General features: G+C 40.1%; 1 protein-coding gene across 1 annotated transcript in view; it reads left to right on the plus strand.

Annotated features, from left to right (window-relative positions):
- Positions 1 to 426: 426 nt before the first annotated feature.
- The window catches only part of LOC120909291 (membrane-spanning 4-domains subfamily A member 8-like), a 44,156-nt gene continuing 24,165 nt past the window's right edge, over positions 427 to 20,417 (plus strand). The window contains exons 1-2 of the mRNA XM_040321036.1: positions 427 to 515; positions 3,800 to 4,087. Of these exons, the coding sequence (XP_040176970.1) occupies positions 3,812 to 4,087 (276 nt within the window). The 5' untranslated portion in view covers positions 427 to 515; positions 3,800 to 3,811. The remainder of the gene's footprint in view (positions 516 to 3,799; positions 4,088 to 20,417) is intronic.

Here is a 20,417-nt window from a genome sequence, read left to right on the forward strand (position 1 = left end):
TTTGACCGACCGTGTGTACAAGGCCTAACTGTACGAAACCGCCGCTAAACGCGGTGTGTGAATGGGAGTGTAGGAAAGCATTGTGTGAGTTTAGGTGAGGTTAATAACTTCATCTGTTCGCAGCTAAAAGCTAAAAATTCTATCCGCCTGTGTGAAATGTGCCTAACACTTTTTTGGACTTTATTTCAATGTGCTGTCCATTTATAACAGTATTCATATTTCTTCGCTATTCATTTACTTTTGGCGCTACACACTTTTTCTTAAATTTATAAGTTTGTTATATTACTCATCTGTGTCAGCGGCCGCCCCACCACAACGCAGAGAGATAAATCTTTTTTTTATTTCTATAGCTTTTATTGTTTTTACATCCTTTGTTTTTCTACCACACGTCATTGCGTTATACTGTAAAACGACTTAACCGTGTAACTAGAGAAGGTTGTAAAATTGTGCAGAGTTGAATACTTCCATTAAGGCACTGTACCAAGTGACTCACTCATCAAGTGAACATTGCACAGGTACGATGCTATATTACTGCATATGTATACAAGGTGTTATAAGTAATTTTACCAAATATGTTAAAGGGACTTGTAATTTTCTTAAAAATCTGATTTTAGCTTGAAACTACATTTCATTTTTAAAAGTGGAATGTAAAGGGTATTCACCACCCTGAGATTCTCAGTTGTGCTTCTAAACCACCCAAAATCTTTTAAGTCTTAGTTGCTAAAAATTGAAAAAATAAATTGTCATGGTAATTAATTACACATCAACATGTGAATGTGATTAGGATTTCACACAAATCGGAGCATCATGCAACGAGGTAATATATTTTTGCGTACATTTCATCTTCAGGATTTATTTGTTTTTTCAGTCATCTATGTAGCTTAAACATTTCTTTTTTCAGACTGCTTATGGACTTTGCAAATATTTTTTAAGACAACTGTAATGGTTAGGGGTCAATGTATTATTTTAAGTGCAATCAGTAAAGCTCATGCTCCCTGCTGATTGAAGAGTTGTAACTTTGACTCATTATGGGAAGTGTTGGACTGCAGAGAGACCTTTTCTTCCGCAACAGTCCTTCTCTACACCATACTGGTAGAGTTTTCTACTAAGGCTGTGACTGCTATATAAAGTAAACAAACTGGAAGACTTTTTTTCCTTTTTTTGTTTTTAAATACTTGAAAGCTATTTGGCTGATTTAAACCTAAAGATTAGTTTGTCTTTAAATCTGAAATATTCATTTGCAATATTTCAGAAATATTAGTTTGCAATATTTCAAATTTACATGACCAAAAAAAAGTACTGAACATAATACAGTTTTAAATAAGTAAAGCATAATATGTAAAAATCTTAAACGTTTCATACAAAGATTATTTCATATCAACATATAGTAGTATGTTAAAAAAAAATCTATTTTCTATGTACATTATATAATTGTACTAGCTGAATACCCGGCGTTGCCCGGTCTTCCTATCTTAACCTTTTGGGGAGGAAAATCATAGTAATATAAATATACCCATCTTTTATATAAGGGTGTAGGTAAGGGTTAATTTAACTGTCATATATTTTTATTTGGCATATAAGTAATATGTGTACCAGGTATTATTGAAATATCTCCAGGCGTACAGAAGTTATGTGGGAACATACATTTCCCATTGATTTGCATGGGACTTTAAACAAAAACCCTGACCCTCACAAATGGGGGTAGTTAAGGGATAAATTAACTATCCTATAGTTTAAGTGGACATATAAGTAACGTGACCAAGTGTGATCGAAATATCTACAGCCGTTTGGAAGTTATGAAGTAACATGTATTTCCCATAGAGTTGAATGGGACTTTAAAGAAAAACCCCGACCATGGCAAATGGGGGTGGGTAAGGGTTAAACCACCTATCCTATGTTTGTTGCTGACATATAAGTAACATGTGTGCCAAGTTTCATGTTAATATCTTTAGCCGTTTGGACGTGATGCTGGAACATACATACACACGTTGAGTTTTATATATATAGATATATATATGGGCCACTCATGTTTGCTAATTAGATACACATCATAACAAAAACACTAAACTCTACTATAATACATTAAAGTACATGATCACAGAAAAAACACATATTCACTAAATTCCAGTATTTTCCTTGATAACTGGGGTCTTTGGTGACACAAGTTTAAAGGTTGTGCTCTGTGCAAACAGCAATGAGTTACTTATTGTTAACTACTGTACAATAATGCATACATGCATTGTCTGGCAATTTGTGTGGATAGCTGGTAGCAGGAAGTAAATCTTGACAGATTCACCAAATATAACCCTCTGACCCATTTTCTTTCGTCTCTTTCACACATAAGTCAGTTTTTACTGCCCTCTATAAATCAATCTGCCGTGGATCACTTTTCAAATGGCGGCAGAGCAGCAGCTTTTAGACATTCAGGAGGTATTCTTGACCAATAAGGTTTACATCAAACTGTGGCTGTTAGCAATTCAGAGGGAAATGTAATTTAGTACCATACTTTTTTTTTTTTTATGTTTTTTCTTTCTAAATAAACAACCCCCCCTCAAAAAAAAAAAGACAGGACATGGAGTCCCCCCCAAAGGGATTTTAACCTCTTAAGACCCGGACCATTATGCAGGTAAAGGACCTGGCCCCTCTTTGCGATTCGGCAATGGCTCGCTTCAACTGACATTTGCGCGGTCGTGCTAAGTGGCTCCCAAACAACATTGCCGTTCTTTTTTCCCCACAAATAGAGCTTTCTTTTTGTGGTATTTGATCACCTCTGCGTTTTTTATTTTTTGCGCTATTAACAAAAATAGATGGACAATTTTGAAAAAAAAAATCAATGTTTTTTACATTTTACTATAATAAATATCTCAAAATATTATAAAAAACTTTTTTCCCTCAGTTTAGGCCAAAACGTATTCTTCTACATATTTTTGGTAAAAAAAATCACAATAAGCGTTTATTGACTGGTTTGCGCAAAAGTTATAGCGTTTACAAAATAGGGCTAGATTTATGGCATTTTTATTAATAATTATTTTTTTACTTACTAGTAATGGCGGCGATCAGCAATTATTTTTTTTTCGTGACTGTGACAGCCCCTGTGACCCGATCACGATTGGGTCCGTGGGTGCTTTCACGGGGCTTCAGACCGGGTCGTGAGCTTGACCCACGGCTGGGCACTTAAAGGGCAAAGTACCTGTACGTGCTTGTGCCCAGCCGTGCTATTTTGCCGACGTATATCGGCACAAGGTGGTCCTTAAGTGGTTAAGGGGGTACCCCCACAAAAATAAAAATAAAATTAATCCACACCAGACCCTTATCTGAGCATGCACCCTGGCTGGCCAGAAAATGGAGTGGGGATGTGAGCTATACTGGGGCCACATGGGAGGGAACCTTAAGAGGGGGACCCCCTAACAAAGCATTTTGTCCCAATGCCCATAGATGTTGCCCTCTATGTGAATTAGTAAGAGGTACATAGTACCCCTGATTACTCATACAAAATTTAAATAGTAAATAAACACACTTTGTCACAAAGTACTTCAATGAACACAAAGCCAACATTGTAAATTCACTAATAATCATGTTGCTCAGAAATGTAGATCTATGTCAATTACAATGAACTATGCCTGCTAACCTGCTGAAAAATAAAACACGCCAACCAGTCAACATGTCCACTGATCATAACAAATTACATGTCCATATTTCATCATGACCACATTTCCATATTTTTTATTTATATGGAATGTGCACAAGAACATTCCGTCTGTGCTTCTGTGTATTTATTTCTGTTATTTTCTTTTACTAGTGAGGCTGAAAAATGTCTTATCCTCAGTTCGGCAACAAACAACAAGATATTAACTATGCACAACCCATTCCAACTGCTCCCCCACCTGCCCAGTGGAATGTTCCTCCAGATGTCCCTGGATATAATCTATCTCCTAACCATCAGATGTGGAATGCCCCTACTGCACAACAGTGGAACCCCCCTGCTCCTCAGCAATGGAACAATCCAGCAATTACTGGTATACCTCCAGTGACCCAGTCAGCTACGTTCCATCAAGAATTTCTGATGGGTAAACCAAAAGCCCTGGGGGTAGGTGTGTGTGTGTGTGTGTGTGTGGGGGGGATTTGTGTTTTGCAAGCATGTGCTCAAAAAAAGATATTCAGTCACATAGTTAGGTTAAAAAAAGAAAAAAGGCCTTCCTGATCCCATGAGAGGCAATCAGATATTCCCTGTGTCAACTTTACCTATACATTTTAATACCCAGTTATATTATGTACACCTAGGAAAAAATCCAGACCTTTTTATAAAGCAATTTACAGAGCTGGCCAGAACCACCTCTGGAGGGAGTCATTTTCACAGCTCTTACTGTGAAGAAACCTTTCTATATTTTGAGATGAAACCTATTTTCTTTTCTCCAGATGTAAAGGGTGTCCCCTTGTCTTCTGTGGTGACCTTAATGTCAGAAACCATGAATTAGACCGAGACAGAAGTACAATTAAATCACACTTGTTTAATAATAATAATAATAAAAATAAAAAAAGAGTAAGCGTAGTCAAAACATAGCCAGAGTTTAGCAACCAGATCGGATAGTCAGCCAGGCCAAATGTCGGAGAGTCAGGGATAGACGTAGTAGAACAGCAAACAGGTTCAATAGCCAGAAGGGACGTCAGCTAAGCAAGTCTTTAACAGGAACACAGGCGATAGTCTCTGTGATGTTGGCAAAGGTAGAGAGCAACTGAAGTGGAAGGTGTAAGTAGGCAGGACTGACAAGCAGGATCGTCAACAGGTGGATCACTGTGGAGAGATGGGAGCTGGCAATTAGCCGACAGCTGAACGGCCAGCTCAGAGAAGGAAGGGCTGAGCCCAGCCCTGACACTTAACCACTTGCCGACCAGTCGCTGCAGTTTTACTGAGGCAGGTAGGCTCTATTGCACGTATCACCATACCGGTACATCGCTTCCTGCAATAGATACAGTGGGCTTGCCTGCATCGATGCACTTGGCCGGCGACCACAATGTCCGCAGGCCACCCATGATCGCTCCACAGAGAGCCAGAATGGGGATTTGTCAATGTAAACAAACATCCCCGTTCTGTCAGGGGAGTTCAGAGAGATCGTCTGTTCCTAGTGATCAGAAACAGCGATCTCTCTGTACTCCCAGTCTGTCCACTCCCCCCACAGTTAGGAACACCTGCTTAGGACACACCTAACCCCTTGATCACCCCATAGTGTTAACCCCTTCCCTGTCATTTATACAGTAATCAGTGCATTTTTATAGAACGGATCATTGTGGTCCCAAAAAAGTGTCAAAAAGTGTCCGATCTGTCTGCTGAAATGTCCCAGTCTCACTAAAAATCACTGATCGCTGCCATTACTAGAAAATAAATACTAAAAATGCCATAAATCTATCCCTTGCAGTCCTGGGACCTCGCCTGTGGAATGCACTACCAACTACCATCCGACTGGAGTCAGACCACTTGGCCTTCAGGAGAAAGATTAAAACCCATCTCTTCTGAGGTCAAGGGGTTCCTTACCCATGAAATGGATACATCGCCCAGAGGCGATTCAGTTCGCATGTGTTGCGCTTTACAAGTCTCTCTCCCCTTATTTTGTAGATGCTATAACTTTTGCGCAAACAAATCAATATACGCTTATTTGTTTTACCAAAAATATGTAGAAGAATACATATTGGCCTAAACTGATATTTGTTTTTTGTTTACATTATTTTGGGGTATTTATTATAGCAAAAAGTAAAAAATATAATTATTTTCAAAATTGTCAGTATATTTTTGCTTATAAAAAATATGTAGAAGAATACGTTTTGGCCTAAACTGAGGGAAAAAAAAGTTTTTATATATTTTTTGGGGATATTTATTATAGCAATGTAAAAAATATTGATTTTTTATCAAAACTGTCGCTCTATTTTTGTTTATTAGCGCAAAAAATAAAAACTGCACACGTGATCAAATACCACCAAAATAAATCTCTATTTGTGGGGACAATAATTTTGTTTGGGTACGTGTCCGCACGACCGCACAATTATCAGTTAAAGCGGTGCAGTGCCGCATCACAAAAAATGGCCTGTTCATTGAGGGGGCAAATCCTTCTAGTCCTTAACCACTTGGTAACCGCCCTATAGACAATATACGTCTACAGGGCGGGTGGTTAACTCTAGGAGGGCGTCAATGTACGTCCTCCCAGAGTCCGTCTCCCGCGCGTCCCCTGGGACGCGCACACGGGAACATCCGTGACCGCCGGGTCCAGAGGACCCGGCCGATCACGAATCGCGGTAAACGGCCGCTGATAGCGGCCGTTTACCATGTGATCGCTCCGTCCAATGACGGAGCGATCACATGTAAACAAACCGGCGTCTTTTGATGACGCCGGTTCCTCCCTCCTCTCTCTGTACCGAGCGGTACAGTGTGAGAGGGGGGAGCGCGGGTGTCAGCAGCGCTGTGGATGGATCTGTGACTATTGCAGTCACAGATCCATCCATCCCTGCTCAGCCATCCCTGAAACCCCCTGCAATACCCCCCCTTACAATACTCTGCAATACTCTGCATACCCCCTACAATACTCTGCATACCCCCTACAATACTCTGCAATACTCTGCATACCCCCTACAATACTCTGCAATACTCTGCATACCCCCTACAATACTCTGCAATACTCTGCATACCCCCTACAATACTCTGCAATACTCTGCATACCCCCTACAATACTCTGCAATACTGTGCAATACACTCTGCAATACCCCCCCTACAATACTCTGCATACCCCCGGCAATACTCTGCATACCCCCCTGCGCAATACTCTGCATACCCCCCTGCGCAATACTCTGCATACTCCCCCTGCGCAATACTCTGCATACCCCCCCTGCGCAATACTCTGCATACCCCCCCTGCGCAATACTCTGCATACCCCCCCCTACGAAATACTCTGCATACCACCCCCTGCGCAATACTCTGCATACCACCCCCTGCGCAATACTCTGCATACCACCCCCTGCGCAATACTCTGCATACCACCCCCTGCGCAATACTCTGCATACCACCCCCTGCGCAATACTCTGCATACCCCCCTGCGCAATACTCTGCATACCCCCCTGCGCAATACTCTGCATTACTCCCCGGCAATACTCTGCATTGCTCCCCGGCAATACTCTGCATTGCTCCCCGGCAATACTCTGCATTGCTCCCCGGAAATACTCTGCATTGCTCCCCGGCAATACTCTGCATTGCTCCCCGGCAATACTCTGCATTGCTCCCGGCAATACTCTGCATTGCTCCCCGGCAATACTCTGCAATACCCCTGCACAATTACTCTGCGCAATTACTCTGCAATACCCCCGCACCAATACTCTGCAATACCCCCGCACCAATACTCTGCAATACCCCCGCACCAATACTCTGCAATACCCCCGCACCAATACTCTGCAATACCCCCGCACCAATACTCTGCAATACCCCCGCACCAATACTCTGCAATACCCCCGCACCAATACTCGGCAATACCCCAACACCAATACTCTGCAATACCCCAACACCAATACTCTGCAATACCCCAACACCAATACTCTGCAATACCCCGGCTAATACTCTGCAGTACCCAGAAAATACTCTGGGAAAAAAATGCGTTTTAACCACTTCCCGCCCGCCGGCCGTCATGACGTCCTTGACTTTGTGCAGGGATATCTAAATGATGCCTGCAGCTACAGACATCATTCAGATATCATTTTTTTCAGCCGGCGATTCCCTACACCGTAAGAACAATCATGTCGGCTGTTCCGCCTCTTGATCGTTCTTACGGGAGGCGAAAGGGGACGTCTCCCCTCCCTTCTCCCTCTGGTGCCTCTTCTGACTCACCGCTACGATCGAAACCAGGATCGTTTTATTTTTTTAAATTTTTTTTCAGGCTTCCCAGCCTAGAGGTGAGATGTGGGGTCTTATTGACCCCACATCTCACTGTAAAGAGGACCTGTCATGCTATATTCCTATTACAAGGGATGTTTACATTCCTTGTAATAGGAATAAAAGTGATCAAAACATTTATTTTTGGGGAAAAACATATCAAACTAAAATAAATAAAGTGAAATGAACAATAAAAATATTTTTTTTTTTTAAAGCGCCCCTGTTCCTGCGTGCTCGTATACAGAAGCGACCGCACACGTAAGTCCCGCCCACATATGAAAACGGTGTTCAAACCACACATGTGAGGTATCGCTGCGAACGTTGGAGCAAGAGCAATACTTTTGGCCCTAGAGCTCTTCTCCAACTAAAAAGATGTAACCAGTAAAAATATTTAAAGCGTCGCCTATGGGGATTTTTAAGTAGCGAAGTTTGGCGCCATTCCACAAGCGTGTGCAATATTGAAGGGTGACATGTTGGGTATCTATTGACTCGGCGTAACTTCATCTTTCATATTATGCAAAAACATTGGGCTAACTTTAATGTTTTTTTTTTTTTAAAAGCACAAAACCGTTTTATTTCCAAAAAAACGCATTCGAACAATTGCTGCGAAAATAACGTGCGCGATAAAAAGTTGCAACGACCGCCATTGTATTCTCTAGGGTTTTTGCTAAAAAAGCATATATAATGTTTTGGGGTTCTATGCAATTTTCTAGCAAATAAATGATGATTTTTCCATGTAGGAGAGAAATGTCAGAATTGGTCTCGGTGCTCCAGAACGCCTGATGGTGCTCCCTGCATGTCGGGCCTCTGTATGTGGCCACGCTGTGTAAAAGTCTCACACATTTGGTATCGGCATACTCGGGAGGAATAGCAGAATGTGTTTTGGGGTGTAATTAGTGTTATGCATATGCTGTGTGTGAGAAATAACTGGCGAATATGAACATTTTGTGAAAAAAAAAAAAAAAAAAAAAAATCTTGATTTTGCAAAGAATTGTGGGAAAAAATTACAACTTCTAAAAACTCACCATGCCTCTTTCTAAATACCTTGGAATGTCTTCTTTCCAAAAAGGGGTCATTTGGGGGGTATTTGTACTTTTCTGGCATGTTAGGGTCTCAAGAAATGAGAGAGGCTGTCAGTACATCGGGTGTGATCAAATTGATCAATTTTCAGTAATTGGTACCATAGCTTTTAGACCCTATAACTTTCACCCAGACTAAATAATATCCCAATTTTTTTTTTTTTTTTTACCAAAGATATGTAGCAGTATACATTTTAGGCCAAATTTATGAAGAAAAATAAATTTTTTGCAAAATTTTATAATAGAAATGAAAAAAAAATCATTTTTTTACAAAATTTTCGTTCTTTTTTCATTATTAGCGGAAAAAATAAAAACCGCAGAGGTGATCAAATACCACCAAAAGAAAGCTCTATTTGTGGGAAAAAAAGGACAAAAATTTCATTTGGTTACAGTGTTGTATGACTGAGTTATTGTCATTCAAAATGTGAGAGCACCGAAAGCTGAAAATTGGTCTGGTTATTAAGGGTGTTTAAGTGCCCAGTTGTCAAGTGGTTAAAGTGGATGTTCTTTTTGCTGTCACAATGTAGAGTATAAGATTTCCTATCATCTATGCCCAGTCTTGCCACAAATAGTTAATCTAGCTCTGAGCAATCCTCTTTTCTTTTTCAGTGAGATAAACAGACAAACAAGAGAACATTTTGTCCGTTCTTCCCCCTTGCTGTGAATGACAGGTTATTTACATATCTCATGCACTAGCCTGAGACAGGCATTATTTTTTAATTCCCACCCCCACTCCTTTTCTGAAGTCATGTGGTGACTTTTCTGGATTTTGATTGGATGTTAATGATCATAGCAGAATTTAGTGTAAGAAATACACAGGAAAAAATGCATATTGACAAGGGGAGTGTAGAGGTGGGGGGGGAGTCTACTGATATCACGACTCCACCCACTGAGCTCCAGACAACAGATCCACCCACAGAATCTGCAGTTTTTCAGTTCGTATAACAGATAGAGGGGAGACATTTGACAGGTAAAGATACATGCAGGAGGCATGTATATCCTTATAGATCAGCACTATGTCAGTAGTTTAGAAAGTATAAGAGTGGGTTTGCATCCATTTTAAATGGTTAAAGTGAATAACTCAACATCAAGTTCACTATATGGACCCCTTAAATGTTGACTATACCCCCCTTAATCTCCTCTTCTCAAGAGAGAATCAATTCAAATCCTGTAATCTTTCCTCATAGCTAAGCTCCTCCATGCCTCTTATGAGTTTGGTTGCCCTTCTCTACACTTTCACCAGTTTCCTGATATCCTTTTTGAGAACTGGCGTCCAAAACTGAACTGCGTATTCAACATGAGGTCTTACTAATGATTTTTACAGGGGCAATTACACCTCTCTTAATACAAGATCATTGGTGTTCATCTGCCACATCTGTCAGTGATCATTTGCCACATCTGAAAAAGTGTAAGTGCCCACACTATGGTGTATGCAATAAATGATTAATACATGAATAAATAACTAGATGAATTAAGTTAATTGAAAACAATGGGCTGCTGCTAACGTGTAAGGTAAAAACCCCTAATAGTGATGCAAAATGATTATACTTAGCACTGCTCCAAAATGTACAAATAAATATATAAACAGTAATAAATTAAAGTTCTGTGCAAACACATACAGTGCAATCAAAGTAAAGTCTTTCAGTGCAAATAAACATGTTCACTTCTGCTTGTGAGGATATAAGTGCCACTCCGTGCTCCCCTCCTGGGTCCCCACTCACCAGCAGTTAGCTTTAAAAATGCAAGGTCTTTATCCTAGATCAATGGCTAGGATGTCTCCGTCCTACAACAGGCTTTAAAGGACTCCAAGATCTTTAATCCACATCTATGGCTAGGTCTCCATTGCAATGGTATGGATATATAGTGTACCAATGAAGAGAGAGATGCACATAGCTTAATATTGCTACAATTTATTTTTTAAATCACATGCACTTACATCAATGAAAAACATGCAGGTAAAAATTGCTGTGTTGGCGTGCTGCCAGCCACCACTCAACCTCGTGTAACTGGTCCCTACTTGATGCGTCACTGGGCGTCTTCAGAAGCTGGGGGTGCTAATGCCTGGCTGTCTTTTATGTATTAAGTCCCGCCCACTACTTCCAAACCTCCTACTTCCCTCACTAACTGTGATGTATGTAATTATATGTTCCGCCGGAAGTATGGTGGCAGCCATATTGGTACTCCTTATGTGTTTTAACTGACTTTCCTGTTTATACAGGAAGTTAGCGGCTACCATATTGGTACTCCATGTTCAATATACTGTGTATAGCAGTAGCCATATTGCTACTCCGATGTTATTTAACTCACTTCCTGTGTGATCAGGAAGCGAGTTTACTGTGTATAGCGGTCGCCATATTGGTATTCCAATGTTATTTAACTCACTTCCTGTGTGATCAGGAAGTGAGTTTACTGTGTATAGCGGTCGCCATATTGGTACTCCGATGTTATTTAACTCACTTCCTGATCACACAGGAAGTTAAAACGCCCATCATAATGATAATAATACTTCATATCTATTTGGTGTATGGGTCCCACTCTTATTAAACTATCATTTCAGAACTAGGCACCACACCAGACAATTAATCAATGTAACGTACAAAAGGAAACACCTGCTTATGTAATGCCCATCATAGATATAGTAATCAACATAATTCATTGTTATATGCAATACATAAAATATAAAAAATATAAAAGATATAAAATACAAAAACGCATAAAAATATACATTAGGCAATTAATCAATAAACATGAATTACCCATATAAAATCATTAATAATTGGAAATAAAACTGTTCACATCTTACTACATTCAACCCTGCAGGTGTCATAGAATGTAATTGGTATATCCATTTAGCGTTATTCTGTAATATGGCTTTTTTTTATGTTGGTACCCCTCCAATGTCTTTCTACTCTATCTATCCCACAAAAAGTCAATTTTGAAGGATCGCTATTGTGAAATGTTCTAAAATGATTGGATAGGCTGTGCTTGCGGAACCCTTTTTTGATATTGCTAACATGTTAACATAATTTTACTTTTAACTCCCTGGTAGTTTTACCCACATATTGTAATTCACATTCCAAAAGGTATGTGACATGTGTGGTTCCACATGTGATGATATTTCATACACCTACCCTGTGGTCCTGGATTGGAAATGTGTGGTTTTCTTTTTTTCTCTCTTGCATGTCCTACATGTTAGGCATTTGCCATACCTAAAGAAACCAACCTGATCCAAGAAGGTAACCCATTTCTTCTGTGGGTCAGGGATGCTCTTTACAATCTTATCTTTTAATATGGGTGGTTGTCTATAAATAAATTTAGGTAGATTAGGTAGTGTTTTGGCAAGTATTGGGTCTCTCAATAGGATTGCCCAGTGTGTTCTGACAACTTACTTGCTCAGCTTCACGCTGCTTGGTCATGAGTCATATCTGCCTTTTGCAGACATACACTCTCAGACTGCCACCTGCAGCCTTAGACTCCCAGAGACCGCCTGTCTCTCTCTCGTGGAGCTGTCTCCACCTTAAAGCCCTCCCGACTCCTACACCAGGCCACCTGCCTGTAGGGTGGAGCTGTTCCCAAGTGTGAGCCCGTGGGAGCCATCACAAATTTTGGGGCCCCTTACACAGCTTTAGGTGGGGCCCCCCTTTAGAAGAGAACCGGGGAGGGGGGGTTAAGAAAATGAGAGGGGGCGGCTGGGCCTGTAAGGGGCCCTGGGGACCATTGGGCCCCTTACAGGTGTAATGCAAAAAAAGAATAAAACAAATTTAAAAAATAACAAAAACGGGAGGGGGGCCAGCAAGGCCCCTTACAGGTGTAATGCCTGTATCCCCCTGATGGCAGCCTTGCCTGAGCTGTCTTCCTGAGAGCAAACCTCAGGAAGACAAAAACCCAGCCCACAGGTGTGCAATCAGTATTCCTGCCAAAATCAGGTATACATTGCTCACATGCATCTGTGGCACAGGGTTGCATCTCCACAGTTTATATTGTCTGTTATATTCTGTACAAAAGGCTATATAAAATCTGCTTTCTTTCTCTGTTTGGGGCTGGGTAGTACTTTTTTTTCCCATTAAGCCAACCTCTTCCTGGATTCTTTGTAAGTAAGAAGTGAGGACATTTGTATCCTTTTTGGACAAATCTATCTATCAGCATGTTTGATTGTATATCGTAATCTTCCCTCTGGTCACAATTTCTTTTTAGCCTCATTTGTTGGCCTTTGCGTATACCCATTATCCATTTAGAATGATAACCACTAGACGTAGGAATATAACTATTCCTATTTGTACTTTTAAAATAAGTGCATGTAAGCATTCTATTTCCTTAATAAAGAATGATGAGCGCAAACTGAAAATCTAAAAGTGAATATAAAGACAGTCCATAGGGGACTGATAACAATCAATAAAGATATGCAGTGAATTCAAAATTAGTGAAATAACCCAAAACTGATAATAAATCCAAAAATAAAAGTCCAAATATATAAATCAAAGTTTGGATAAATCAATCTAGTGTGCCAGTGATAAACAAAACTTCTGCACTTCGGGCATCAATGTGGACAATCTTGATAACTCTTTGTTTAGCCTGGGCTCGCAGTGCGCTTACCTCCAGACACTAGGTCATGCGTGTCAACGAAATCCTCCCAAAACTGGAACAGAATCCAAACAGTGGGTAACACGTGTTGCACGGAATCTTCCCAGTGCTGAGATAGAATCGAGGGGCGTTCTCTGTATCCAATACCAGTATAGGTCCAGGCGCAGCGAAGTCGACTCCACAGGATAGCCACAAGGTGTATCAGGAGCAAATGTAGAAATAAAAAGCTCTCATGGTGAAGTATGCAAGCACTTTAAAATTTAATAAAGGTAAAAATGTGCTTACATTGAAAAAACGAATAAAACGCCAAACAGCGGCACTTCCGGTGGACGGTCAGGGTGTCACGTCACTTCCGGTCACATCTAACCTTATGCATTACGTCACGACACGTGACTTCATCGGAGGTTACTGAGTGACTAATGGATACTGCCTTATATTGATACAAACAGGAAATGGTCCAGCAGCCATTTTAGATTACAAAATGGCATTTGAACAGAGCTAGGCTGCGGCCATTTTGGAGAAGGGCAAAGATAAGGGAAAAAAATATTTATTTATTTGAACTGGTGACGTAACGGAATTACGGACCAGACCATGTCACGCTAAAAACAACGGACATATTGAATATGCACAACTCAAAATGCCAAAAATTAATTATATTCAATTAAATGTAAAACCCACATTAAAACTTGTCAAAATAAAATATGTATATAAATGACAAGATAACAGACTAAGGACACCAATATTGAATAGATAAACGTTTCATAACAATTAACCAATGGGGTCCTAAACATTATCCAATTATTAATTGATGGTAGTCTGTAAATTTTAATAACCTTTCAAGATAAAATTTAAAATATTAAAATGTAAAATACATAAAATCTTGAATTGTGAATGAGGTACTGGACTAGACTGGAGTGAGTGATACCCCTTGCGTTTACAAGTGAATCCCCCTCCAATGAATAGATCACATCATTGCATTCTAAACCAGAAATCTAAAACAACTAAAAATTGCTTAAAAAACAGTTGACGTCGAACTCAACATTTAACCCATTAGGCACTAAAGTATTTAAAGAGTGAATCCACTGAGATTCTTTCTGACTTATTGTCCTAACCAAATGGGCTCCTCTCCATGGCTTGTTGAATTTATCTATCCCCCAAAACATTAGTTGTTTAGGATCTTTATTATGTTTCTCCGCAAAATGCCTACTAACGTTGTGCTTCGGGAAGCCATTTTCTATATTAACAACATGCTCCTTTATTCGAACCATTAATGCTCTCTTCGTTCTTCCTACATATTGCAAGTTGCAGGAGCACTGGAGAACATATACCACCCCTTCAGTATGGCAACTAATGAAGTCATTAATGATATGACATTCATTTGTATGGGTGGAGATTAACTCAGTCCTTTTCTTTTGAGGACCTTTAGAATGTTTACAGGCATAACAATATTTACAGGGAACAAAGCCCTTCGTATTAAAGAACGTATAACCACTCTTAGGTGGAGGGTCAACCACATTTTTCACCAAAATGTCTTTTATGGTTGGGGCTCTTTTATACACAATATTAGGTTTTTCTGGCAATATGGATTTTAAATGCCTGTCTTCTTTCAAAATATGCCAATGTCTTTTGATCAATTTTTCCACATCTTTATGCTGAATATTGTAATCCAAAATAATGGCAGGGGCCATCATATCCCGCTGTTTCTTAATATTTCCCTGTAGCATCGTATTTCGATCTAGACCCGCAACTGATTGAATTTGTTCATCAATAAAGTTATCTGAGTATCCTTTGTTTTTAAATCTTGCACCTATGAACTCTGCCTGAGTCAAAAAATCCGTATTGTTTGTGCAATTCCGTTTAATACGAACCAGCTGTCCCTTAGGAATATTTAGCAACCATGATTTATGATGACAGCTATTCAGTGACAAATAACTATTAGAATCAACACTTTTAAAGTGTGTTTTGGTAATCAATTTGTTGGTTGATATAGTAATATCTAGATCCAAAAAGTTTACTGATTTGTCACTAATATTGAACACCAAATTAATGTTTTGATCATTAATATTTAATTCTGCACAGAAATTCTCAAATGTTTCCTTGGTACCTTTCCACACCATGAGCACATCATCGATGTATCTTTTGTAGAATACTAATTGAGTGGGGGTATTGGAATAAATGGCACTCTCCTCCCACTGTGCCATGAAGGCATTAGCCACCGAGGGTGCAAATTTTGCGCCCATGGCGATGCCGGTTCTTTGGTTATAGTACGATTGATTGTACCAGAAATAATTAGATTTCAGACAGAATTCCAAGCATTTAATGAGAAATTTCCGTTGCTTGCAAATGAGCATAGTATAATTTCTCAAAAGCCACTTCGTAGCACTACAAGCTTGGTGATGTTTTACTATTGTATATAAAGAGGATACATCTGCCGTGGCGATCCAGGTTTGTCCCTCCACAACAGGTACCTCTTCTAATAGCTGCAAAACATGTTTAGTATCTCTTAGATATGCTTTGGTTTGCTGAATAGCTGGTTGCAAAAATTGGTCAAGGTATTGACCCATCCTGGCTGTGAGTGAGTCAACACCATTGACGATGGGTCTGCCTGGTGGGTTGACCTTATCTTTATGTATTTTCGGAATGATGTATATTATCGGTATTCTACAAACTTCCGGTAATAAAAATACGGATTCTTTTTTATTCAGGATATCACCTTTCACTCCCAAATGAATAAGTTGTTTCAATTGCTCCTTGTATTTGGAGGTGGGATTTCCTAATAATTTGGTGTAGGTCTCAGTATCTTCCAGTTGTCTCAGGAGTTCTGTATTGTATTGTTCTTTGGATAGAACCACAACTCCTCCTCCCTTATCGGCAGGTCTAATTACAATGTCTTTGCGTTTTTTCAGGGACTGCATTCCCTTTTTGAGATGTATGGGATCACTCGCTTTTTTCAGTTTTAGTCCATCAAGGTCCTGAAGGACTAATTTTTTGAAAACTTCAATATTTGGATTATTGCTGACCTGTGGATTAAACACAGAATTATTGCGGAGTGTACTATGTTGAATGGGATTTGTGGATGTCAATGTGGAAGATCCATATTTGATTGGATTACCTAAAAAATATTTTTTAATGTTCATTTTCCTGATATATTTTTGTATGCCTATAAAAGTTTCAAATTTATTAAGGTTCTTCACTGGTGCATGTTTAAGACCACCCTCTAATACCAAAATTTCTTCTGCAGTCAGCTCCTTGCCACTTAGGTTGAAGACCCCCTCCCCCCTTCCACTCTTTTTCTTTTTGGGAGGATTTCGTTGACACGCATGACCTAGTGTCTGGAGGTAAGCGCACTGCGAGCCCAGGCTAAGCAAAGAGTTATCAAGATTGTCCACATTGATGCCCGAAGTGCAGAAGTTTTGTTTATCACTGGCACACTAGATTGATTTATCCAAACTTTGATTTATATATTTGGACTTTTATTTTTGGATTTATTATCAGTTTTGGGTTATTTCACTAATTTTGAATTCACTGCATATCTTTATTGATTGTTATCAGTCCCCCATGGACTGTCTTTATATTCACTTTTAGATTTTCAGTTTGCGCTCATCATTCTTTATTCAGACCTTTATTTGTTGTTAGCACATTTTAGATTTGAGCAGCATTTTGTTTTTCACTGGTCACTTTTAATTTTCACTGTTGGCTAGCGCTTTAGTCACCCACTTGTCCATTCTATTTCCTTGTTTAAAAATGTTCAAGATAATTGACTTTATCTTTACTACAATTAGCTGAGAAAGAGATATTACATTTGTTAATATTACTTTGTTGTAAAAGCTCTTTTAATGTTTGTTCAGTGCCCTCCCATACTAGAAATATATTTTCAATATATCTTCTGTATGTTATTAATCCTGGGATCCTTTTGCAAAAAAAATTCTTCAAATCCCATTTGCTCATGAAGATCTTTGTATCAGTGGGGGCATACTTGACCCCCATGGCTAAACTCCTAATGTGTTTAAAAAATAGTTTAGCATGCCAAAAATAATTGCCCATTCTAATATATCCACTATAAATTCAATATGTGTGCTCTTTAGATTAATTTTGTATTTTAAGGCCCATTTTATTACTTCAATGGTGTCTCTTTGTTTAATATTAGTGTACAATGAATCCACATCAATACTTGCCCATATGGAATGTTCATTTAAAGGAATGTCTCTAATGTGGTTTATGAGATCTCTTCTATCTTTAGTATACAATGGAAATTGTTGGGCTATTGGTTGGAGGTAGTGGTCTAAATACTCCCCAACCCTTGGCAATAAGGAATCCACTCCATTTATGATGGGTCTACCTGGGGGTTTCCTTAAATCCTTGTAGATTTTTGGAACCTGGTATATGATGGGAGTTGTGGATGCATCCGGAATAAGATATCTTGCTTCTTTTTATCCAATATTCATTCCTTTTGAGCTTTCTTGATTTTTTTTTAAGGAGTTGTGCTTCATATTTATTTCCAGGGTCTCATTTTAGTCTGATATTCTAATTCCATAAGACCCTGTTTATTTTGTCTATTACCTCTCATGGGATGTATGTTTATGGCTTCAAGTTCTACCATCATTTTAAAAACATCTAGACATTGGTTACTACTGTGTTTAGGGTTGAAGGTAGATTTGTTTCTTAACCCATTGTGTTCAAATAGTGGGTCAGTGGGTTGCGTACCATTTGTTTTACTTGCAAAATGCTTTTTTGATATTCATTTTTATAATACATTTATGCAAATCAATAATTGTCCTGAATTTACCTACACTTATAGGTGGGCATATTTTAAACCTAGTTCCAATACCTTGAGTTCCTCCACACTAAAAATGGAAAAGCTCAAATTAAAAATACCTTTTTTTCTCTTCCCTCCTCTGCTACCTCTACTCTTCCTTCTCCTGTATTGTATGGAGGTGGATAACCCCTGTGCCCCCCACTCAGTCTCCAATAATTCATTGGTTCTCTGGGGGGTCCCCAGTATCCTCATCTCCCTCTGTTTCCCCTCCAAGGGGGTCTGTCTTATCCTCTGCCCCCGATAATCCCCTTCATAGTATGGTGGGTGACCATTATGTTCATATGGTCTATAGTATCAAAAATAGTTAATATGCAAATACAGTGCTACCTATTATAAGTAAGGTACCAAATGTGATATTAAACAGCGCTCAGAATGATAAGTGAGAATATGAATCGACACATATAATATTGGTACAGTGACATAGTGAAAAATAAATAAATAATCCACCCTCTAAGTGAGACAATATATAAGTGTCCAAAAATACGTGCAAAAATTACATAAAAAAATACCAGGTTGGCAAATATAGTCCATAAACTGCCTAAGTGAACAAAAAATACCGTATTTATCGCGGTATAACGCGCTCTGGCGTATACCGCGCACCCCCAAAGTGGCCCCCAATCCTGTGGGAAAAAAAGATTTTTTGTTGTTTTGTACTTACAGTTTTGATGTCTTGCGCGGCGTCCATCTGCGGCCTCGTCGGGTCCGGCGTCCTTCTGCGGCCTCGTCGGGTGTCCTCTTCGGCGGGTCCGGCGTCCGTCTTCGGCGGGTCGGGCGTCCATCTTCGGCGGGTCGGGCGTCCATCTTCGGCGGGTCCGGTGTCCATATTCGGCGGGTCCGGTGTCCATCTTCGGCGGGTCCGGTGTCCATCTTCGGCGGGTCCGGCGTCCTTCGGCGGCGTCCTCCCGCTCGTTTCCCGCCACGACTTTGAATACTGCGCCCGCATATAGCGAGCGCAGTACACTCGTGAATCTTCGGGCAGGCTCGGGCGCCTCTCGCACTGACGTCCTGTACGCTCAGGACGTCAGGACGTCAGTACGAGAGGCGCCGAGACTGGCCGAAGATTCACGAGTGTACTGCGCTCGCTATATGCGGGCGCAGTATTCAAACTCATGGCGGGAAAGCGGGTATCGGCGTATATCGCGCACCCACGATTTTGCCCTGATTTTCAGGGCAAAATAGTGCGCGGTATACGCCGATAAATACGGTATATAGTTCATAGATGGAGAACAGAAGAAAAATCCTTCCCGATCTTCAATACGTGCTTTCACCACACCACAGTGACTGCGTGCTTCCACCACCCATCAGAAATGCAAACTCACCACAACAAATGGCCTGACACTTTCGTGTTTAGGCACACAGGCTTGTTAACTGACCCCCTCAGTTTAGTTGATGGAACTCCTTCTTTTTATATAGAGTGGATCATTCAGTTAAACAGATGGAAATCCGAAGCAAAAAGAAAACTCCAAGATAACAGCCATATGCAATGAAAAAAGAGAGCACAATAGTGTGATACTGTGACACAACTTTTAATAACACACTACAAATCTCCCAAAGAATGCACTCACAAAAGTAACTCTTGTTAAAAGCAGTGTATAAAATCCAAAAAATGACACGGTGTAAAACAAAAAATTTAAATATCCTCCAGGTGAACTAGTGGTCACAGCGGACCAACGAATAGCCCAAGTGTTACTCACAGCCCTTATGCAGGTGTACTGGAGCCGCTGCTTAGGTAATTAAGCTGGTGGCAGATTAGACCATTCCACGTTCAAACTTAGCAAGTTAAGGTGTGCGGTTGTGACTTTAGTAATCACTCCCCGACATGTTTCATCGAAATGATTTCTTCATGGGGTTACTTACCATCTGTCTGGTGCCGCTCTATATAGTTGCCAGGGTCCCCCCTCCACTCGCGTGTTGGTGCGTGCCCTCTGATGTTTACACGGTGCAGCTGAGTGGACTTACGTCCCACCCAGCCGTGCTGGCGTGCAGATGATCCGCTCATCCAATCAGAGCAGCATCATCCTCGTGACGCTATAGC

The sequence above is a fragment of the Rana temporaria genome, chromosome 8 (assembly GCF_905171775.1).
Source record: "Rana temporaria chromosome 8, aRanTem1.1, whole genome shotgun sequence".
Classification (NCBI taxonomy): Eukaryota; Metazoa; Chordata; class Amphibia; order Anura; family Ranidae; genus Rana; species Rana temporaria.